Source organism: Acyrthosiphon pisum, chromosome A1 (genome assembly GCF_005508785.2).
Source record: "Acyrthosiphon pisum isolate AL4f chromosome A1, pea_aphid_22Mar2018_4r6ur, whole genome shotgun sequence".
Lineage (NCBI taxonomy): Eukaryota > Metazoa > Arthropoda > Insecta > Hemiptera > Aphididae > Acyrthosiphon > Acyrthosiphon pisum.
In genome coordinates, this window is record NC_042494.1 from 55,516,521 (window position 1) to 55,542,783 (window position 26,263).

General features: G+C 37.6%; 1 protein-coding gene across 1 annotated transcript in view; it reads left to right on the forward strand.

Annotated features, from left to right (window-relative positions):
* Positions 1 to 26,263, forward strand: part of LOC100158703 (optomotor-blind protein) — a 62,776-nt gene that overhangs the window by 16,950 nt on the left and 19,563 nt on the right. Inside the window, exons 2-5 of the mRNA XM_029486234.1 lie at positions 9,882 to 9,995; positions 10,297 to 10,419; positions 11,290 to 11,443; positions 24,381 to 24,446. Coding sequence (XP_029342094.1) covers positions 9,882 to 9,995; positions 10,297 to 10,419; positions 11,290 to 11,443; positions 24,381 to 24,446 — 457 coding nt within the window. The remainder of the gene's footprint in view (positions 1 to 9,881; positions 9,996 to 10,296; positions 10,420 to 11,289; positions 11,444 to 24,380; positions 24,447 to 26,263) is intronic.

Sequence of the window (26,263 nt, forward strand, 5' to 3'; positions counted from 1 at the left end):
CTTTGATATTTATAACTCATAAACTACCCGCCCCAAATTTGATTTTCATGTATCAAAATATTAAGAAAAATATTCTGCTTTGGAAAATAAAATTAAAACCCTATGTTGTCATTCAAAAAAGTAAAAAACTTAAAAAATTATAAGGATAAAAAATATTTAAAAATATAATTTTTTAAGAAAAACGTTGTTTTATAAGCGACTAGAAACTATGTAAAAAAATATTTACAAAAAAATTTATACTTTTTGAAATAATGAGTGTTCTATAATAAAAGAATCACCCAGTATATGTTTAGATATTATTACGTGAATAATAATGTCAGTTGTCACAGACACCCTGCACAAACATACAAAATATTATATAATATACATATTACATGTACATACCTATGTCCTATACGGTATTCACTTTCAAGTTTCGATGCGAGTTTCCCCCTTTTTCTGCTGTAGTATTTTCAAGTACTCATCGTCATCGCCATCACCTCCACTTATTTCGTATAGGTATAGACGTATAGTTGAAACGTCGAACGATAATATGTTATAATATGTGTAATAGCGTTGAATATTGTAACGTACATATTATAAGCCACAGGGGCGTCGACAAGATCACCGCGCACCGGCCGGGTCAGGCGATTTTCGAGGCACGTAATAAAATAATTGTATACTTAATAAAGTAATAAGTAATAACAATAATAACAACGTATAATAACTTATTTTCCAGTCGAAATCGATTTTCGTGCATTCGTTGCGGGGTTGGTGGCGACGTGATCTTGTATCCCTTACCCTATATTATACTCGATTAATAATAATGTTGGTACCTATCTCATTTACACATCTATATGATGCGTGGTGTGATTTGCGTCATTACACGGTATTAATCATAAATATTAAATATTAATATTATAAGTACGTAATATAGGTAGGTACTACTAATATTATACGAGTATCAAACCCGTGATCTCACAAGTCCGTTCCTATTGCAGTGGAAAAAATGCGTAACGACATGCAAAAACAAAAAAATATGGTGTATGAATCTACTATATAAAATAAAAAGTTATACGAAAAAACTGTCGCGTGGTAGGTATATGTATAATGATTTTCTCTCGTATTCCGCGTACACACGACGTATACGGTGAAAATCTGCATTCGCCCTGAGAGTTTGTTCACCGGACCGTAATAAGCCAAACACAAAGGCGCTCTCCGCGACCACCTCCTCTCACTCATGCCGGCTGGAGCTCTTTAACGTCGACAAGGAGAAAATATGGAAAAGCGCTCGTTTTTCCGGAAGAGTTTCTCGCCGTCGCGTCGCATCCGTTTGCCATCTTTCGACCCCTTCCCTCACACCCCCTCACCACTCGACCATCTCGCGAGTGTCCTTTAGAAAATGTTCACACCAGGCTAATTTTCGAGTCCCGTATATATTATATACACATATAATAATAATACGCGCACACCGCTTCGAGCAGGACGACCCCGCGTTGAATAATAATAATATCCTTTTGACGTGTATAATACACACTGTATAGAGTTCAGTTGCGAGTATACAGTGGCGGTGGTGTAAGGCCTTCGCCCTTTCTCTCTGCACACAATTATTTATATTTTTTTTCGTATCTCTCGGTCTATATACCTATATAATATAACATAGTAGGTAGTGTGTTTTCCGCGTGTGCATAATATATATATACTTGCTGTCCCACTTCACCCCGACGTTTTCGGTCGACACCTCAAAAGACTGCACTGTTGAAACGTAAAAGGACAACACATTTTTCTCGTATTGTTTTTCTTTTCTTTCTTTTTTCTTTGCAGCTCTTTTTTCCCTACTATATCCGCTATACCGGTTTTACGTAACTTGTCGTAATTTCACTCTGATCTCTCACCCTTACTGTTACCAAGTATCATTTTTATTCTTATACATCCAACATGTTTCTTTTTGTCAATTATTTTTCATGATGTAATTATCGTATCTGGCGTATAATGAGCTTTGCGGCTATAATACGCTATTTTAATATTCTATTACTTATATAGGCAACTTAAATACGCGTGAGTGTATAAAATAGTGCATTGCAAAATCGTTTTACGTTAACTTAGCTAACTACGCACAACGCACATCAAACATATTATCAACGTTAAAAAAAATTACTCTCGCCTATAAATCAATTATTCGAGCATATTTGGACGGACACCGGAGTATAATATAAACATACCTAGAACTTACCATGCACCGACGGGCGACAGACGTATCTAGAAGTTAACTCTCCTTTCTGAACTTTCTTCAAAGCCATGCATGAAGAAGTGAAAACCTTTTGACTAAAGATTTCACAATAAACCTACTACTTACTATGTCCCCAAGGCCTTAATCCCAAGCCTGCGCTAGCGCAATCCCAGAAAAACGACTTGAGTGAAACTGTAAGTAACGAGATCTATTCAACTACAAGTAAAAAATGAATTAATGTATAAAACTTACATTTTACTATAATAAGGTGTATACTGATAAGGTGTTATCAGTAGATGGCTTCTTTTTCAAAATCTTTTGTGTTTTTTCCCGGTGATCATATTGAATTCTTATTGTTTTAATAATATACCTCGTGGTACATTTTGTAAATTTTTTAAATAAAAATTAAAAAACAATATTTAGACCCGATATCGGCCGATTCGATTGTTATGAATATGTTATATAGGTGCTATAATATATTATCATTTAAATTATTTTTCTTATCTTCGTCTATCATCTTTATCGACCTTGCATATGTAATTAAATAGTATTACAAGAACGAAATCAATTTGATATTATTACATTAATTTTTTTATTTGCGATTTCCGCGTACTGATAATCGCTGTAATGATTGAATACGTCTCGCACGGAATTGTTTCTCAGATATTTTGTATTATCCGTCTGTATAATATGTATTGTATATTATTGTTATATTGGTAAAAAACGCAATCTTTTGCCGGGTTTATATTATTCCGATGAATTTATTGTAGTGCGAATTCTCGCAGACGGCGCGTGGCTGCACTATATGTGGTCTATAAAATTAGTTATAATTATTATAATATTATTATGTTCCGAGAACATGATTGACAATTTACAGAATTATAGCAATAATACGATTCAGACACATGTTTAGGCGCCTAAAGTCGGCAGATAACCATACAGCGCCGGGGAATAATTGTCTTCGGGCATGCACATATTTGTAACGTATAGTATCTTGTTTATAAAATAAAATAAATTACAACCCAATGCCTAAAATCGTCGCAGATGGTTTTCTCATTTTTAATCGCCGCGTTTAATGTTATTATTGTAGATATTCCGTATTATTATATTATTGTGTACGACTGCATAGCATAAATGTGTATAGAACTTCAAAATAATAATTTTATCGTACCGACGAACTGTATCGCATGTATAGCTCCTAATCGTTTTCTTGAGATGTCATATTATTGTAATATATAACATTATAATATGTTACTATATTATAAGACAATACGACTGGCACGAGTAATTACAATTTTTATGCAAAAAGCCGATGTCGTACACGTTTACGTGCACGTTTCGTCCATCAACGACGTAAAAAACAAAAATTCCCATCACCGCTCTATAATATCACGTTTACACAGTGTGCAGTAATAAAATAAATATGAATTATTACCTCTTATACCTTATAACATATAATATGCGTTGTGTAGTACTTAAATAAATACCTATACTAAATGCCTATAGTATATTATGGTCAAATATAATAGAACGTTAACGGTACTGTTAATAGCTCTACTAGGTACATTAACTAATGCGAATACATGTATCTATATATATAAGGTAATGTCATCGCTATACTGCACCGGCTCTACAACACAACAAGGTAATTCACCATGCATGCTCACCGACATTTTTTCTTTAAATAATGTATTTATTCATATTTATATTTTTGGAATTTCTAAATATACTTGGAACCATATTTCTAAATAAGAATATTTTTACACCGTTTAAGCCATTAAGGAGTGCTGAGTGGCAATACAACTTCTTTTTTTTCAAATGAGTATCAACCTTTTTGGCTGTCATTATGAAATAAATGATTTTTTTTTTAAATGTTGAAATCTCTTAATAACAATTTGAATGAGTAGTTTCTAAGTAAAAATATGTTATACGAAGAAAAAGTATTTGAAAAAAGGTCACATTATAAAATTCCAAAAATCAGAATTGAATACATCCATTATTAAATGAAAACATTGTGGTCAGGAGCTAGGTTGGTGATTCACCCTGTATTATAATATCAGTGCCATGTTTAAGTAGGGGTAGCCGGTAGCCCTACAGGCGAGTTTTTCGATCTGAGTTTATTTGAGCATTTACACCAACTTTAAAACCTATAAATACTTCATAATAGTAATTATATTGATGAAAAATTAAATCTTTTATCGATATTAACGATATAAACTAAACACTCGTCGAAAAATTCCCAAATCCTAAAAAGCTATCTTTTATTCGTTAATGCATTATTATGTTATAATTCATAATGCATAATACACTGTACTCGAACCTGTACCTCATGCTTATATCGATAAACGAAATTAATAATACACGTCGCTGCATTTCACTATTATACTACACTATAATATATTATATCACATATTAAACTACTTACACTCGCAATTCGCTCACCCTATTTTACCATCATATAGACGTATTGGGTATTATATCATAAATCATATGAAAATAATAATACTAATCGTACACATGTATAAATGTAATATATGGAAAACCGTCATCTATTTTATGAGTGTATGATATTTCGGCCCCGTTTCTATCATAATTCATGTTGAATTATAATATATATATTTACGTTTATAATATAATGTGTACACTGTATACATAATAATATGATGTACGTACAAACGCCGTATTAAAAATTCGGCGCGTCGTCGTAGCCGACCGGGTCGACCGGTTGACGACTATAATAATAATAATAATAATAAAAAAAACCAACAAAGCGTTTATAAATCAAAAAGTGACGAGAGAAGGTAAAAATTAACTGGAATATTTTTTTTTTTTTTTGGGTCTGCCGCGCGCGCGTCTCTATTTTATACACACACACACACATATATTTATTATTATTAAATTTTACGACGACGACGACTACGACTATACAGTGATGGGCGGACACGGGTTTTTTTCGGCCCGCGGGGTATGTTTGTTTTTACTGCTGGCGCCACCACCCGCTGCCCGGGCTCACCACTATCAATCATATCGCTAACCATCCGTACGCGCGTACCTACACCTACCTACCTACATATATACATAATATGTACATATTACATACACAGACACTCGCGCGAGCGTGCGCGTCGCGTCGTTTTACCGAAATCATTTTTTTTATAGGTAGAGAGGTACTCGTCGTCGTGTAATAGTGTTTCGATTATTATTATTAACATTAAACCGACGATTGTTTTTTCGTTCTCCTCTATAATCCTCGAAAACGGGGTGACACGACGTAAACGGATATGCCGCTGCGTGCGTTTACGATTTGGAATAGTATAGGTACGTGTCGTACTGCAATAGGTATATAATATTATACATTATATTATATTTTATGAACGAAATAAATACCGTCCGCGAGATGTATATATCGGAAACCAACTACTATACGTCGTCGGTATACGCATGCATATAGCCTCGAACATACTCATATATACATAGCCTCTCCCCGCCGTTCCATTATTATATTATTTTAATTTATAAACTTGTGGAAAAAAAGACTATCGTTGCTAATACTTCCGTGGGCGTGAGGCGGCGGCGGCGGCGACGACGACGACGATATCATAAAACGCCAAATGTGCGCGCATAGTGTTTTTTCGGGTGCGCGCGTCTTCGTCGTGTTTACACGGTACATTAAATCGCCGGCGTTGACGAAAGCACAACCGCACACAAACACACACTGCCGCCGCCTCCGCTCCTCATTGTATTCGGTTTTATGTATAAGCACTCTTGTATTATGTTCACGTATAGTACCCGCCTATACATATTATATGCCTACCTAATAGTACCTATATACGCGTATTTATTATGTGTGTATTATATATTTTGTATTTGTATACGTATATAGGTAGCGGCGACCCATTACGCACAATAGGAAGAGAAACACCTTCTTCTTCTTCTCCTACGTTTATTATTCCCTGTCCAATCGACCGTGTCGCGCAGTCGTCTATCCTCGCGCCAGTGTATAATATTATAATATGCACGCCGCCGCCGCCTCACAATGTGACGCGCTCTTTGTAGGTACATAATATTACTATACATAATAACATAATATGTACAGTATTATATTATATCTCTTAACACACAGAATAACACTTTTTTCGCTCGCGCCGCCTTTTATACTCTTACGTACGGTCTATGGGTTTTTTTAGGCGCCGTGTGAACGTATATCAAAAACACGCGTTCAAGCGTCCTTATCGCGGTATGTAAGGGACACAAGAAATTGAGAATAATCGCATAAACCCGAAACAACCCTTTTTTTATTTTTTCCATTATTATTCCTATTTTTTTGTATCAGAAATAATACGTGCGAACTATGTTTTATCATTATACGCGTTTCACTAGTATCGCACTATCGCTTACATTAGTCACCTATAGCCGTTTTACTCGCGCAGTTGTCGGTTATAGTTTGAAAACAAGTCTCGTTACCAGATTTCTTGTTTACCTAGAACAGTGAATATAGTACATGCACAAAGTTCTGGGTGTATAGCGATTAAGCACATTCTTTTTGTATCATAAGACTACGAAATCGATAAAAAAATCGGTTTCAATAAACACCATTTTATTAGTTGATATTTTTTATATAAGAGTTAGAAGCTGTAATAGTTAATTTAAGAATTTCGATTAATATTTTTATACCCGTATAAAATATTTTTTATTATCTATCCGTGAAATTTATGGGCATTGGACATAATAGCGTTTGACATAGGTATCTATATTAACTTATAAATTAGGTATACCTATTAATATTTTTGTAAAGGTACCTATAATAATTAATGTAGGTATATATTAAATTGTTATGTATATTAAATACTATTGGTAGTATAAACAGTATAAATTAAATAATAAATTATATGAAATGAAATAGTTAAATAGGAAAGGTAAAATTCTTAATGTTTATAGGTATATATATGTCTAGGTATAGTCTGTATACCTATTATTAATGCTATATTTGGTTGATGAGGTTTGTGTCCGATATGAATTGTAGTAGGTTAGGTTAGGCTTAGGAGATGTTTTTTTGGTACTGGACTTAAACTGTTTAGAGCTTCCACAAGGTGGTTGGAACTTGGGTATTATATTTAATATTATAATATAAATTTACATGTAATATGTAACTATATCTATAATAGCTAGGTACCCAGTACTTCCTAGGTAAATGCCTATGTATAATATGTATATATTATCAATACGATTACGTGCAGTGGTTCATAATATTTAAGTATTTTACGTAGGATTACTCCATAATAAAATTAGTAATCATCATTAAAATTAAAATGCCAAATGAGTCGGAACTGCAATAGGTTAATATATTAGGCAACGAATATTCGTATTTTAAACTTATTTGATTACTTGTATCCATATTGGCGCTGCATTTGTTAGATACGGACACCATATATTCTACGAAATTAATAAAATATACTGTTCGCGTTTAAAAAAACAGAAATACATACAGGTAATACGCCAATTACGGGTTTAGTTATAGGAAAACATACATAAATGATAAATCGGTAAATATAAAAAATAAAAACCATTGATCTGGGACTCTAAATTACACATCACGCATTTATTATATGATTTCGATGGTATACATATTATTATAAAATATATGTTTGTTTGGAAAGTACTGTGCCAGTAACTATATGACGTAGGTACTTTAATGTATATTTGTATATTGTATACGCTCGTCTGCGTCTATCCTTTGAACTGCCCTTGCGCGCGTTTGAAGTCGTTAAATTATTAATACAATATAATATATTATATAATATGCATGAACTATAAAAAATGTACCATTTTACTAAACGATTTGTCATCGACCAGAGCTAGATATATAATGGTGGAATACTGTTTTTTTTTTCATTTAAAAGAACTGTCATGAACACAACAATCGCGAGGAGGGTACATTAATTTATATACATATATACTATTATATTATATACTGGTGTGTATATAGTATAGTCATATACATACCTATAGGATTATATAATATATTACGATATCGATGAACATTGTACAATATGGGTAAAACGTTTTCCGAACGATATCGGATGGCTTTGAAATCCACGTGCGCACACAATGGATCGACAGCAAACTAATGGGAACAAATTATATTATTCTTTTATTTTTTCGCCCACACGAAAACCGCATACGCGCTTTTATTGTCCGACCGGACATTTTTCAACAATGCGCGATAACATGTTATCGGTTAAAAAAAAATAATATAATATATTATTATACCTATATAATAGCAATATGAAAAAAATACTTAAAACCTATATCATGTTTCCCTCTGCTGCAGCAGCTCCCAAATACGTGCGTGCACACACGTACACACACATACATATATATGTATTATTTCGTTTCGAATACAATATATGTGTTTCCAGGGAGAATCAGCCACCCCTGCGACCGATCGAATTCGGTTAAGTTCACTTCCGGACTTTGGATTTCGCCCACAAACACGCCCCACTCCCTCGCGAGCGAGCACCCGCTCGCACCCCTGTAACCCCGCCATCGATAACGCACCACCGCCGGTTTTCTCAGCTCGTATTAACACACACACACACACACACACACACACATACACACGCGCGTATATAATATTTATTATATAAGGGTTGAAATTTATAAAATATACCGCGTGGTATACGTATAATGGAACGGGCGCTCGCGAATAATGGATCCTGTCTGTATATATGTGTGCATGTGTACAGGGGGGGTGGTGTGAAAAAGGGCGAGCGATGAAGCGTACTTACCGTAATAATAAAGTGCGAGATATCATGCACTCATCCTATTGTGACGATTAAAGATGGCTGCCACCATTTAATAGGGAGTTTGGTGGGGGGATGGGGGCAAAGTGTGTGTAGCAGATGGTTTTTATATATTTTTTGGACGAAGCGGAACAGTAGTGGCAGCAGCAGCAGAAGGATTTCCGAATATGATGTTGTTATGAGGGATATTATATAGATACTATAATATTATATTTTATTACATACGACTATACGAGTCCTGCAGCCTGAAATTAGTTTTTGAACGCGTATAATATTATGTATATTGTGTCTGAATTTAAGTCGCGTATTGGTTTTCGTTAGCGAATGGTATATCGAATACTATATATACACATGATATAATAGAATAATAGATATACCATCATCTATAAAATATTATACATATAACTAGATGTCTATATACCTATATATAGGGTAGCAACGCCGTACTGCAGAAAATATGTTTTCCCATACATTAGGCACATATTAAACATAGCTAATGCGGGAAAATATGGGGATCACTCTATACCACGAGTTTACCTCGAGACGTGGAAACTATTTATAAAACTGAATTTTTTAATATCCTATCTGTAAAATGTAAGTATATTTTACAGATTATATAGATACCTTATATAAGTTAATACAGACGGTTTTTCAATCCTGACCATGAGCGTTGCCATTATGTGCAGTATCTAGGCAATTTCAATCTTATAATATTCACATTATAGTGTGTTTGGAGTTATATGTAGGTACAATAATAAGCACTATACGGTTTAAATATTAAGTCGAGTGCGCATGATTTTTTTTTATATTATAATGTTTGTGTTACACAATGGGGAAAAAAACCAAATATTCGAAAAAACTGTCTGCAGGCAAATGTTTCCCCAGATGAGGTTTCGGGTGAGCGGTTTGAACCCAAAAACCAAGTACATCTTGTTGCAGGACATTGTGGCGTCAGACGACTACCGGTATAAGTTCCATGACAGGTATTTAATAAATATACATAACTGCTGTGTATATTCATGATATATTACATTATGTACTTATAGTAATGTTGTCATCGTTTGTATATTATATTGTGTGAGCCGACTGCCAAGCTGCAGACCAACCCCCCCGCGGTCTAACTATATTATGCGTACACTGCAATATACTAACACTCAAACCGACTTTTATATTTTATTATTATTATTATTATTATTATTTGATTCTCTTTTTATATTTTGTATGATAAACGCGTGTTGTTTTTTCCTGTTTTTTAGTTTCTTTTTTTTTGTTTTGTTCGATTAGGCGGATGTTCCCCGCTTACAAAGTCCGAGTTATGGGGCTTGACAAAAAGGCCAAATACATACTGCTAATGGACATCGTGGCCGCCGACGACTGTCGCTATAAGTTCCACAACAGGTACAAAAAGTAAACAAATTTCAATCAAATGACTAATTTTTAGATATTATATAATGTTGTAAACAATATATATATATATATATTATATATGTGGGAATATCAGTGGTAAATGCATAACAATATTATATAATTAAAATTTGGTTATTTTTGATTATATTTATTTTTTCTTCAAAATTGCATTACATTATTTTAAACGTTTTAGTAGTTGTCCATATTTTTAAAAATGAACGTGCAGTGACACGATTTAAATACATAATAATTAATACCTAATCATTGTAATATATTACTTTAGATTATAATATCTACTGAAAAATTAAAAAAATATTTGTTCGATTTCATGGCCTTTTTGTTAAGTTGATGCGGTCCATTTATTTTATTTCATTAGTTACAAACCTGCACATTTTAAAAAAACCGTGTGTGGGTTGATTCGGCTCAAATGTATAATAATATGTTCTGTACATATCTTTATTATCTCACAGCATGATCATTTTTTCTTCTGTTTCTATAACGTTTCAGCAAAATAATATTCAAACGCACTGTTTGATATTTAATACTTCTCTTTTTTTTTAAATCAATCCACTGCAGTTTAAAATGTTATGTATAATGTATATTTGCTTACTAAAATTGGCGTTTAGCGTTTATTAATAATAATAAAAAATATAAATGTACATATTCTGCTATTAAATTATTGATTTAAACATTTAACAACATTATACTTCGATTGATTTCTTTTTTTTTGTTTTCAATTTGCTTTTTGCATTTCAAAGTTATTCTGTTTGCTTTATTGCATTAATAAATCATGGATTATTTAAAACCCGACACCCAATGCGTACAATGGCCCCTTTATTAATGTTTGTGTGTATATTAATCGTTATTTAGCCGATGGATGGTGGCCGGAAAAGCTGATCCGGAAATGCCCAAGCGAATGTACATACATCCCGATTCCCCGTCGACTGGCGAACAGTGGATGCAAAAAGTCGTGTCGTTTCACAAGCTAAAACTCACCAACAATATATCTGACAAACACGGATTTGTAAGTACAAACCATTTAATTATATATATGATACACTGTGATATTTTATTAAACACATCTCTATATGTTTATCTCCGTAACCTTGTCTAAACTAAAAAGTATGCAACGAAACTTCCCTGTCACAATACGCGCATTCGGTATGAAGTTTGGTAATGTGGGCGATAGGCCTGAGTAAGTAGATTTTGTACGCAGAATAATTGAATATGAACGTTCATTTTCGGTCAATGTACCTACACTGTATCCCCCGCGGACGGAAATTTTAATTCAGTAATAAATTTAATTTTAAATAATAACTGCGCGCAATTCTATTTGTGGTATTTTCTTTTATCTTCGTACTATTTTCCATATAAATTTATGACATTATTGGAGATTATGTATAAGTAATTGAATATTGACCATATATAAACAATTGAAACAGATGGACGACGTGTTTAGTACTGCATGTGGGAAGATTTATCACAACGATTTCGATCATAATATATAAGTTATGTGCTATCACTTTATGACACTATAATATGACCGTGTTTGGTCACGCAGTTATTCGGTAAATAGGCTACTTACTATTTAATATTGTAATTATACTATATTAAACGTATACAGTATACCGTTATACTTATATCTATAAATGCTGTTTCACTATATGATTTATATAATTATATTTATTATGACGAACATGCCACTGGCGTTATGGCAGGAACCAATACACAGTGGTTAACCAATACTACTCAATAGAGTAATATTTACAAAGGGAGGAGAATATGGATGGTATATCTCCTCTTATCATTTTATATATTTTATGCATGACTTTTTTTATAAATATATTATCATACAATAACAAAATATAAATAAGAACTATAATAATTAATGATACTCGGTTTCTCAAAACACAACATGTTATTCATTCGCATATATAATACACCTATTGAAAACGTTACGTACCATAGTTGAATATTAAATGTTTTCCCCTCCAGTTTTTCTCACATAAACTCTTAATTTCTATCGTCCCCCCCTCCCACCATCCAGAGGATTTCCGTGTTAAAAAGCCAAAATAAGTCACCGATGTCACAAATACGATGAAATTAAATTATATTTCGATGTACGTCCGTGATTGATACACGCCGTAAACGATGGCTGTAATTAATGATCGTTTATAATAATATAATATATATATATGCATGTAATATTATGTACCTACATAATATATATTAACGATTTCCGACGACCGTGGGAACGGGATGATAATATTATGGTTTCGCGCGCAATGGAAATCGCCGCGAACGCATTAGAGTATAGCGGGCGAGGCGACGATTTATTTATTTGTTCTGTTTATTTTCGAAAATATAATATAGGCGAAAAAGAGAAGGAAAAAAAGGTGGGCGGGCGGCTCCACGCGACACCCTCGGACGCGCGAGCAAATATATACACACGGCGGCCGACGCCGCGCCGACTTTGCGCAGTTGTGACACAAACTTAGCTCGCGGGGTGTGCGGCGGCGCATTTCAGCTGCGCGCCGCCGGCAGTAGCGCCGCTCCTATATACGTCGTGTCTACTGCATATATATATATGTATACGATAACATACAGTTTTCTCGGGGGCGTCGGCTTGTATATACACGCGGCGTCGGCGGCAGCGATACATAGTGTCGTTAAGTGTTTCACAAGGGTTTCGGTGAGTGCGGGAAAACATTCCGGTCGTTGTTTTATTTCAGATTTTTTTTTTTTTGCCCCGTCCGTCGACGGGGGGGTTGACACCAAATATTTGCTCGTTCGAAATACTTAAAAGGGTCGATTTAAGCGGCTGTCTGTTTGTGTGTGTGGAAATCTGATGTCACTCCATATATAACGTGTCCATATACAGTGTACCTATATTACATATATATATATACGCAAGTGTGTACCGCGAGCGGCGCGGCGGCTGTTTCTTGTATGCGTCTCGGGTTAAAACAATTTATATATAATATTTCGTGTACGGTCACACAGTATTATATACGTATACAGTCGTATATACGCAGAGAGATTCGACGTGATACGAGATTTTTATAGATGTTCAATTAACACGGGTTCCCGCAGAGAACCAGACTTTTTCTATTAATTAGGGTGCTGTCGCCAATAGTCATTAAACGGTGGCGGCGCACGAGGGTATATATATAAATATAATATATAATAATATAATATACGTGTGGCAAAGCCGCCGCCAGACGGGTCCAGTTGAGTGCCTAGTCGCCACCCCGCACCCGCCGCCGCCCCGGTCATCATCATCATCATCGTCGCCGTCGTCGGTCGTCGCCCGTCGCCTTCCGACACCTTTTTTAAGACGATCCTTTATATTTATGTGTACGTGTGTGTTTCATATAACGTTTTTGTGTTTTAAAACAACCCCGTCCACTCCTCCGCGCACGTACTACTAGACAAGCGCTAAAATCTTCGATTTATGAGCACCCGCCGACGGTGTGTAATACCCGTGTAAAAATGAAAAAGATAAGACGCACGCACCGCCGTCGCTGTAGATACAAACTCCGTTTCTTCTCTTTCGGCATTTATCGCAAACGTATATTATTTTGTTGTACCCGACGTGCATCACATCCCCCGACAATGAGCGAACAGCAGTCACATTACTACTAATAATAATAATATAATATATACGTATTCTAATGGTTATAGGTCGTTTATTTTTTATATTTACATTTACCTGAAATTTACCTATATGTGCGGATACCACGTTATTTTTATTGTCGTTTCATTTTTCGTTTCACCGATTGAGCCGCCACCGCTACCAAATCTAAAACCCGTACTAGTGCGAGCTTGTAACAACATTTATAATAGTGGATAGGTATACATAAAATTATTATCATCGTATCGTATTTAGATTACGACGTGCCCTTTGATGTCTTCCCCGGCCAAAAGCGTTCTTGAATTCCTGTCCACTCAAAAGAAATCCGCAGTCCTGTGGTGATACCCGCGGGTCGTATATCAAGTCCTGCGTCAGCAGTGTATAATATAGTGTAGGGACCTTTTTCTTTTTTGAACCGAGAACCGTGGACGGAACTGCTTTCGCATTGCTTTCAACCCAATAGTGTATAGATAACTGCCGCCTATACCCGTGTTCTACATTATAATATACACTATTGTATTTGTATAGGTAATAATTTGTTCTATTATATCATATCGGACGCGGATCGCCACGCAATTTCCTCAAAAAAAATTCCTAACCTGTCGGACAAATGTTATATTGTCACGTCCGACAAACGACGAGGAATAATAATAATGGAAAATATGTATAGGTACCGCAGACAAACACAATATACAGTATATTGTAATACGGCGCAGTTTTTGTATTTTATATATAACAGTTGCGGTCGACCGAGATATACGTAGATGATAATAATATAATATTATATCCTTTGCGGCGGTGGCGGCGGTACACTTTGGTGGATGACCGTTTGACCGGAAAGTCGACACGTATAGTTTTCGGCGAGCAAATAAACATCACTGGCGACGGCGGTATCCTTTTTTCTCTTGTCCTAAACGAATAACACACACACTCACAAACAACACACCCCGCAGACCCTTCGGTGGTAATAATGTGAATTATTGGGTCGTATGTACCTGACACCGCGCCGCCACTGTCGGTGGCGCCTGCCTGCGACTCAAGTGGGTATGTCACCTCCACTGTCGTCGTATACCATATAAGTATTATACATATTATTATACGTCTCTCTGCCCGTGTACACACATCGTGCGATAATGTATAATATTCTATTTAACAGTGTTTTGTCGTAACGGAAATCGAACAAGGCGCCTAAATTCGCGACGCGACTGCTGCATGCTGCAGATGCCGTTTCTCGAGATGAGGAAGTCCGCCGACGGTACGGACCGGATTTCTGGCGTCTATATACGCAACATTTATTATGAACTGAACACATCGTCGTAACATTCGGTACACTCCAGTCTCCGAGATGTCACAGTATATATTCTGCGACCTGCACGGAACGTGCCCGTATTTGTGGCAGCCCTTAAAAGGATTTTCATACATTATTTATGTGCGTGGATCCAGAACACATTTTAACGCCGGGGAGGGGCATCTTTGTCAAAATTCCAGCTTAAGCCTGATAAAAAAAATTACTGTTTCTCGCATATCTTACCAATGTGTAGGTATACCAATATCGATTAGCGATCAGTCTAAAGTGAGGAGGGAGCGATCGCCACTTGGATCCACGCCGAGTGTTTGCACTTTGGATTTCGTGGTTTTCGGGAGGGTATCTATTTATTACCCGTGAACGAGCCGCCATATTTCTGTAATCACATTTGACGTACTACTCGTGGTATACGCACACCGCTTGCGCATAGAAAAAAAGGTGGTTAGACGATGCCAATATATCATGCCAGCTATTGGTTATATTCGTGTATGCTATAATTTATAATAAACTCGAATTATTACCAAGTATAACAACGTGTAAACAAAACAAGCGTCGGTGATTTTTTATTTACCGCGTCTATTGCAGTTCCGCGCATTTATTTTTGTTATGAACACGAGAACATGCGTATTAATTGTTCTCGCCGCGAGCCTCGCGTCCTTCCTACGCATCCGTCGATAGACAGCACACTCTGGACAATTTTAACAGAAATCGGCGACATTATAATTTATAATTTTAATAATATATTATGCTCTCGCACCTGCGGAAAACCAATACAACGGTGTGTACGATGTTATTATATTATAATTCACTATACGGCGAAACATATGTAGGTTTAAGGAGGAAACTGGTTTTAAAATTACCAAAACCAACATTTTTATTAACTTACATACTATTTAATTTATGGAAATTGGTGCGCGTACATCGAAAAGCTATGTCGATTATAAATAGGTGATGTATAATCGCTCGCCTACATACAATTTTGGAATTAATTGTTTTCATTATAATTCCTCGGCATTAAAAAAAATATCTAATTAGTTAAAAAAAGAAATATATGCGTATGAAAATTGTTGATAAAATCCTATAAACCTATAATTTAATGTAACATCATCACGTTAAAAAATATGTTTTATAATAAAATTATTCTTATAATTAAGACTGAAACAGAGTGTAGAAGATGATATAATAATATTTTAAATTATATAATACGTACTGCAGGTAGATATAAAATGTGTTTGTGTACATAACAATTATATAGATAAATATATATAAAAATAATACAATTAGTATACCTTACACGTCGTGTATAATTTTATTTTTCAACTAATTTTAACCGGCGCGTAAATACGAGTGTTTTTTGAATGTGAACGTCGTGTTTTGATGACCGTTAATGGTACATATAATATTATTTAGCTTCGTTTATCAAACCCTATCTATAATTCTGATCTATTCGCTCGACTGGGGGGCGACTGCGCTTTTGAGTTTTAACCGCGGCGTACGTCGAAAATATTATTATAATAGATCACAGACATATAACTAACATACAATTTATGGTAAAAAATATAATGACGAAATTCTTAACGTACCGAGGAATTTACCGATTATTATAGATAACCCGGCGACGGCGACAGCGTAAAAAATGGAAATGAAAGAAAAATGAGTGGTGCATTGTGCGCCTATTAGTCGGCCGTAAAGAGCGAAGACCGTTATCGTCGACCCTACTCGAAAATCGTCCGCTTATAAACGGCGTGTTTCGTTCGCGTAGGCAGTAACAATAACCCATATCTATAATACCGCCGATGATACGATATGTATGTATCATAAATATATACACACACCCGAACACATGCAGTGTTGTACCATCTATTATATTTATTATATATATTGCGATGAGCTCCCGTTTTCCGCTCTACTGGATTTTCTTGCAGCGAGACGCCGACAATGGCTCGGCGGCCACCGAACGGGGCACAGAGATGATCATATTGTGTGCGATCGTCGTCGTCGTCGTCGTCGTCGCGTTGTCGGCGGCGTCCGTCAAATGGGAAAAAAAATATAAATAATAATGAAAATAAAAAAAGAGATAACATTTTTCGGGTGGGATTAATCGCGGGCCACCGGATTTCTGTAATCGACTCTCTTTCCACAGTGTACGCATAATATAATGTACGCGCCTCGCGCACACACCCCCATGGGAATACGGGCGGTATATATAACACCGCACGCACACGATATACTATAAATGTACAAAAACCCATCCCCGGTATAATATAATGTTATTAGACCACCGCACACATAAGTAACTGTTGCATGAAGACACGAGATCCCACAGGGAAATCAGTGTGTGTGTGTGAGTATTTATATGTATATGTATAATATTATTATACCCGACAGTTGCGCGGCCGAAAGAGAAAATTTAACCGCTCGTGGTGGTGGCGGCGAGGGAGATTCAAAGTGCCGCGAATCACGAGACACCGCACGAATTATATATACACGTGTATCTACGCGTGTACTATATTATATTATATATATTTGTGTGCATGTTTTCGAAAATCGTATATCATATCGTGGAACGTTAAACACATTTATAGGTGCACACTCGATTCGAGATAGGTTCCTGAATAATATGTGACCTGCCGCTGAAATCAACCTATAAGCCATAAAGTTGTTTTTAGATTCTGAGCGGAGCGATTGGTTTTACAGGGGTGTATTTATTTATTTATTTATTTTTTTATATCCTATATACAAAATTTTTACCAGAAGGAGTGCTTTGATTTCAACATATAGCACCTTATCTTTTAGCAAATTGGATCAAGATGGTACTTTAGAGAGGTCATTTTTCGATTTTCTCAATAGTTATTAAATGTCCCGGGAAAAACTACCGAAAAATTACAAAAAAACGCTAAAAATGAGATTTTAATTTCTAACGCTTTGTTTATCACCATAGAAAAGAATAAAAAATTATAATATTATAATATTAGTTCAACTTACATGATAAAATAAATAATAACAATATAAAATATCCAGACCGATAAACCGTCTCCGCTCAGAATCGTTTTTCTTATACTATGACTGACTTGTAATCTACTGTTTATTCATTATATTATGCGTGTACCTATATAAATTAAATGAATTATTAATAACGATAATACTAGTAGTTATATAAGTAGTATATCGGTTAGAACAAGTCATTTTTTAAAAAAAAAATTGTCTTCAAAATATAGGTTCTGATTTCATACACACGCCTGGCATTTGTAACGATTGCCTTCAAAAATTTAGAATTCATTATTCGGGTGATACAAAGACCGCTTCCAATCCTCTTGCCCCTTGGAGCAGTCGATCTAATAATAAAGATTCTTCCCGTTGACTTCAATAGCACAATTTAATTCGGTTATTTTCCAAAATAACTATATAACTCGAGCATTGGTTAGTGTCTGTGTAGGTATCCTGTATCCATGTATAATTGTAAAGACAAGAATACAATTGGAACTCTAATAATGGTCGATTCAACCTCCTACTTCAGCTTGAATGATATAATTTTATTGTGGGAATAAAATATTACACCAAATAAAATTTAATGGTAGGTCAAATTCATAGTTGTAGTCACATAATATTCCGCGCACCGGTCCTCACAATACGACGAAAGGTATGTGAAATATTTTCATATATTTGCGCGACGGATTGTTGCAATACATTTTTATGCTATGTCGATGTTTTGGTATATACCAAATGCCATGGGTTTTCTTTTCCCCGATAAGGTTAATTAAAATAGTTTAAAATGTCTATCTTGACTGTCATCGTTTGCGCCTCTCTTGTCATCTGGTAACCTATACCGCCGTTTCCGATCGGATCTATCTTTTTCGGATAACAACCGTCATTTAGAACCGGAAAAACCGCGTCCATTATCTTTACTATTGTAAACACTAGCGCATAAACTACGCGTTTTCCAACGTATTATTATGGTGTGATACGCCGCCGCCGCCTCCGGTGGGGGTAATACCGCGTGCAAGCCGGGACGCCCAAAGGGGGATTATCCGGGCCACACCCTCCGTCGTCGAATGGTCATTCGCGGGCGTTTTAAAAGCGTGTTCGTTTTCACACCACCTAGTCGCTTTTATATGCGGCTAGGGTTCGTGCAATGCCCTCCCCGAGATTAAAAAAATAAAATGAGCACTCCGCGCGTACCTATATTTTTAATAAATTAACGATGTTATGTAATACATGTAGACGCTCTATTTTTTTTTTTACACGAACGATAAAAACGCTAGGTTCTTACAACTCTGTTTTCATATCACGGACGTGGTCTTGGTTTTTGGTATGGATTATAAATTTACGTTTTTCGTAAAAAGAAAACTTGAGTTCGGTTCACATAATATTATCTATCGATGAACATAATGTGAACAACACGATACTCTACGCTGTTATCAGTATCATCGGTATCGACTTTGGAGAGAAAACGTCACACGCGCACAACTGCAGCAACGATTACATAATACTATTTTGTCGTCAGCCGTGCGCATGTGCTGTGCAGATGTATAGCGCACGCCGCCGTGAAGAACCGGGTGCGCGCGGTATTCGATGACCACAGCAGATAGCTCAGAGTCGTCCTTTTGTCGGCGTCCGTCCGTCCTGCTGCGCGCCACCGCTCCTCCACGTCGGTCGAAAATTCGTTACCAAAAATATTTCCGGATCATATTGACGTGGTGTGTGTACAATGCAACGATGCTAGAGAAATAAAGCCAACAGAAAAAACGCGGACGCGATCAAAAATGAAGAATGTACCTATACGTTTATTTCCAAAATATATAAAAAAAAAAAAACATGGACAAACAAACGACAATGACGACAAACTCGTCGGAAAATAAAACAACGGCTAGAAACGGTCGTAAAACCATCACACACATATATAATATATACATACATAGGGGCCAACAATGAAGAATTTCAGGTTAATTGTCCACGGCTACCACAATAATATAATATAATAAAAACGAACGAAGCGTATTCTGGTTAATTAAAAAAAAAAAAAAACCGGAATATCGCCGTTTCTGTTGCTGCCATATAGGCGAAGGACTCATTCACACCGAATGTTTTTTTGCGTCGGATAAAAATATTGTCGTCGGTGCCGCTGGCTCTATGTGTGCGCTGCTGCAGCAGCCATCAGAGGCGCGCCGGAGATAGACATCTACTCGTGCTAGCTGGTGTGTGCGAGTGTTGTCTGTCCGTGTGCGAGTAAAAATGTTAATGTGCGCTGAAATTAAAATAAACGGATAATAAAAATAAATCGTCTGTCCGTCTCGCAGAACGAGATCTGTTTTTTACCCCATTGTATTTAAATGAAGACCTCGCCGGTCGCATTTTAACGGAATATAAAATAAAATTGATTTTTTCCCCTCGGCGTAACCGAACGACGACGACGAACGTATAGGTATAATATATTATGTAGGTAGCTACGTTAGGTTACCTACGTATGAGAACGAAATGAAAAAATAAAAAAAATTCGAAAACGCGCGCGCACACACGTCAACCCATACTCGCCGTACCTGTACGCCACGCATATAGTATAATATATTTTAACAAACGCGTCTTAGGAGGAGACGGAGAAAACATCGTGGCGCCCGATGACGGGACAGCGGCGGCGGCGGCCTCGGTGGAGGAGGCGGGAAGGGGTTAAAAAAAATACGATAAATAAATCTCGCGTGAACCGGACCGAGTCGGACTCAGTGCTGTTTTCGTCGGTTGGTGCAGCGGTTGCACACACAAACGCTCACTAATTGAATGGTGCACGGCAAAACGACTGCGGGGCGATATACTACACGTCCAATTATTATTACACGTACGTGCGTCGTTAATTCTTTTGGCGCCTCGACGATGACGATGATTATGATGACGATAATGATAATAATAATAATAATATGTAGAAAAGTTGTATCACGTCCGTCTCCGCTATAGGTCCGAACACGTTACATATACGAACGATATGTAGGTGTATAATATAATATAATATGTATATTATTATATTTGGGTACCTATACACCTATTGCTGCGCATATGCCGCCGCGGTCGTCACCGAATCACGTCGTGTAATATTATGTACTGTCGTTTTACGACACCGCCGCCAATTATGCGCGGCCACGATGACTACGACGACGACATACGAATATATAATAATATTATATTCTGTGTGTACCTTTAATAATAATAACGCAAAATAACGAGCGCCGAAACGGGCCGCGAGAGACGTGTTTCTCACGGACGACTAAAAACATAAAAACATCATCGTCGTCGTCGTTGTGCAGCGTCCGTGAAATATTATTTTTTACGATTCGCGTTGTATATTCATCGTATGATATTATTATACTATTTTCGTATAATGTCCGTCGACAACAACTCTCCGCGATGACATCGATAGGCGAACTATGTCTCGGAATCGTCGCCTCTATATTGGCGGAGGACGGAAGCTTGAGTGATGTGTAATGTGGAAGAATCACACGACGGTATCCATGGTATAACATTTGGATGGACGACTAGTCGGCGGAAAACGTTTTCCGTGTTACCGGAATATTATTCAAATTAATATAACGACCGAAACGTGTACACGTGTTATACTTGCCGGTACACACACTGACGCGGCTACTGGCGCTGCACCCGGTCCTCTAGCTGGCTCGCGATGTCGTCAGCCGATTAATATACGTGTCGTTTATCTCTCGATCTCCGTCTGTCTTAGTCTCTCTCTCTCTATCTATCTATCTATCTATCTATCTATCTCTCTCACACAAACGCTTTCACACCGGTCTCTGGTTCAGCGCCCGTGTTTCTCCCCGAGTATTATATTATTTTATAGTGTATACGCATTATTATTATTATTATTATTATTGTTTTTTGGGAAAACGACAGCGGGACGAGTGTGGCGCGCGGGGCACGACGTCCCGTCGTCTTCGTGCATCGTCCCGAACCGGACCCGCGCGCGTTAATAACAATAAAACGAAACGAGGCCTCGTGCACACCAACACATGCGCACGACAGAGATAAAGGCCACCCGAACGATATTTATGCGGCCAATAAATAACGCCAGTGTTAATGGACACGGGACCCTCTTATTGTTTTTTAGTACTCTCGTGCATGTATAATATTTGTGTCTTGTGTATGTGTGTGTGTGTGTGTGCGTACGACGTCGCAGCTCGGCTACCTCAGCAGTAGGTGTCATTAGTCGTGTGATAACAACCGGGCTTCGGCGGCAGTGGCAGTCGCCGTTGTTTTTCTTTCGTCCGAGGTGCGGCCCCTTAATGTTCACACGCATATATTTACCCGGTCGCCGTCGTCGTCGTCTCGGTCGTTTTCTTTTCGTATACACGTTATTTTATTTAGTTTTTATAATTGGGATCGGTCCTTTTGTTTTTGTGTGCCGCGCCGCTCGGTGTCTCTCTCAAAAAACCTGCACGTGTAGTAGTATATTATAGTGTGTTGTATACTGCGCGTAATATCTATCTCTCTTCCTCTTCGGCTCTTTGTAAAATAAAGAACACGTCATATAACAATAATAATATAATAGCGATATAATAATACAACGATATCTATTCCGCCTGCACCGTCGTCGTCGCTGCCGCCGCGAAATCTATTCACGTGTTCGTCTCGCATTCCGTCGACGTATATATAACGCATATAATATAATACGCGAATCGCGTATAATGCAATATGGGCGAACAATATCATTATTATACGCGCGTGTACCTACCTATATATATATATATTATGTGTATTAAATTATGTTTCGCCGCGTAATAATATTGCACATGGGTACGTGATGTCGTCAGAATATTATATACCTTGCGGGTGGGTGAGGGGGGAGGGCACTCCGCGAGTCGTGTCTTGTCGCCGTCCGAGTCTCGGGGCCGAAAACGAATGCGAAGACACACACACACACACACACACACACACACACACTCTCTCGTCGTATATAGCACACACTCGCGCGATCGGCCGTGTACATATTATTATTGTTATTGTACCTATATATATATATAGCAACGCGGTATGGAGGTATAATACGCGGTGATGGCGATGACGACGACGACGACGACAGCACACTAATCAGACGACGTCTGCCGCCGCCGCCACCGGTGCGCGTACATATACGTAATGTTTATATATATATAATAAGTACTATAGCGTTACACGACGGGCAACGGTCAAACGCAGACACAAAACGATGAGAAACCGACGGTGGCGGTAGCGGTGGATTACGTGCGTTGGGTGTGAAAGTACGCCAACCGCCGCGCGCTAATACCCCCATACACGGCCCCAACGCGAGTCAACTGCCGCCGAGACGGAAGGAAAAAAACAAAACTGTTTTCGAATATTATGCGCTTTATTATTATTTGGGAACGTCGCGGCGACGGTATATTGACGTCTGTTCGTTTTCGCCCCCCCCCCCAATCAATACGTATCGCTCGGACTTGTGTGCAGATTTTTATCGACTGGGAATTGCGCGTTGACGTGCGTAGTAGGTATTTTTATTGTTATTGTTATTTGTATAGTGTATATGTAGCCGTATAAGATTTTTTTTATCAAAATCCGTGGGGTCGAGCGGATAGTATTCATCATAATATGCACATGGAGCGATTCCTCGGGAGTCCGACTCCGGTGAGATTGGAAACGCGAAAAAGAAAAGTCCATAGTATAGGGTTTGTATATTGAAACCTGAACAATATTCTAACAATATTCAACAGCCGTACCCGTACGCGACTGGGATAAGTACGTGGAACCAGAGTGTAATGTAAAACTAATAAAACCTCGTCAACTGAAAATGGCCTGTCGCACAATCGAATTATCTATCGCGTTTTATGTCGTTTCACGATTCGAGTTTGATATGAACAATATTTAATATTTATATTTTATCCATATTGTCTAATGTCACCCCCGTCATAATTATATTATTATATACAGCCATCCCACACACACACACACAAAACACCAATATTTAATACCAAAATGATTATATTGCTTGAATCCGTTATTGTTTATTAGGGTTTAAATCAGTTTTCGCTACAGACCATAAACAGACCTATCAACCGTTTCCACAGATTTCCAGAGGTACGTAAAATATTACACTATACCAATATAGTAATAATAATATATAATAATTCTCTCGAGTATCATATAGTGCAGTATAAAACAAGCATAAAACGCGGAACGAGTTTATCGACGTCTCTTTCCGTCACTCTTTCTCTATCTATCTATATCTATATCTACCTATATCTATAACTGTCTCTTTCTATCGTTCTATCGCTCTATAACTCTCTCTCTCTCTCTCTCTCTCTCTCTCTCTCCCCCGATCTCGCGCGGTTAAAATACAGCAGTTAGTGTACACACGCACACACATACGTAGGTATACACACGATATTATTATATTTTTTGTTTTAACGAGATAAATGCCTCGGGGGCCCACTGTGGGGCTACAGCGGGGGAGGTGGGTGGCGAACCCGAGTGATTAGGCGAGCGCCGCCGCCGCTGCAGCCGTGAGAGATTCGTGAGAACGTGCCGGACGCGGCGGAGGTCTTGTTGAATGAAAAACACGATGCGGCGGCGGTGGTGGCGCCAAATGATGTCTGTCCGCGTGCGTCCGATTTGAATATAATAAACGCGACGACGGTCGAGACGATTGTCGTCGGCCATATCAATTATTTTATATTAAATAGGCATATTATAAACATATATTGTATATATTATAATATTATATTATTATACTGCTATCGTCCGGGACCGCTCATCCGTTGATATAATATATTATACGATATAATATAATACCTACCTACTTGACTGTGGCGACCGATGCGTTTTGCTGTTTATATTATATTGTTATATACATTATACACGTTATACACACGGTCACAGGTTTTTTTCGCCTCTTCGGTATACCAACTATGTATGAGCCATAACATGGCGTATAGCGTATCGTCGTTTATATATATACGGGTTGGGTTTCGCACGACTGTCTATACGGAATAATATTATCTCGTTGAAACAATGCGACGAGAGGGATTTCCTTTTGTTCTGGTCTTATTCCCCGTTTATAGGTATAGGTAAATAATAATATATTTCATATTATAAAATTATACCTACTCTCGCGACTTCCGGATACCGCCGTGGCATCCGTGCGACGCCGTCGTCCCATTTCTTCAGCTGTTTCATATACTTTTCGGTGGCGTGTACGTTAAAGGGACCGTTTTTATTTCGTAAAATTTTGTTTTTCTTACATCACGGCCCTAGGAGGAAGCCCGGATGCAAATGGAAACGAGAGAAACTTTTAAATCGTGTGTGTATATTATACATTTATTTGCTCGGGCCCGCGCGAAAGCTCTCGCTGTCCCGGTTTAGAGGAACGCTGCACAGCAGGGGTGGCGGGAGGAGTTAACGGATATCATGTGTCTCCGGTCAAACGGAACGCACATACAAGGATAATTGGACACGACCGGCGTCTAGTCCTTTTTACACACACACGCGTAAAAATACTGTGGTCAGGCAGTGGGACGCGGAGAGGAGGGAGCGAGAGAGCGAGTGGACCGTCACGACCAGTTCCCTTCTTACTTCCACGACCGCGCGTATGTCGTTCGATTTGTTCAATTCCACCGTACAGTCCTTTTCCCGAGACTTGTCCTCCCCGTCTGTCTTCACACACATATACCTACTCACACGCACACACACACACGCGTGCGCGACTCGCTTGTTTACACGTATATCTTATATATTATATCGTTAGATCTCCTCCTCTCTTCTCCGGTCCGGCGACCGACAGCACGACTCGTATAAGCGCGCACACACACATCGTCGGAGCCGGCGTCTTTTGTGGCGCCGCCGTCGTCGCCACCAACGTCCGACGGTGGTGGTGGTGGTGCGTTCGTATAATATTA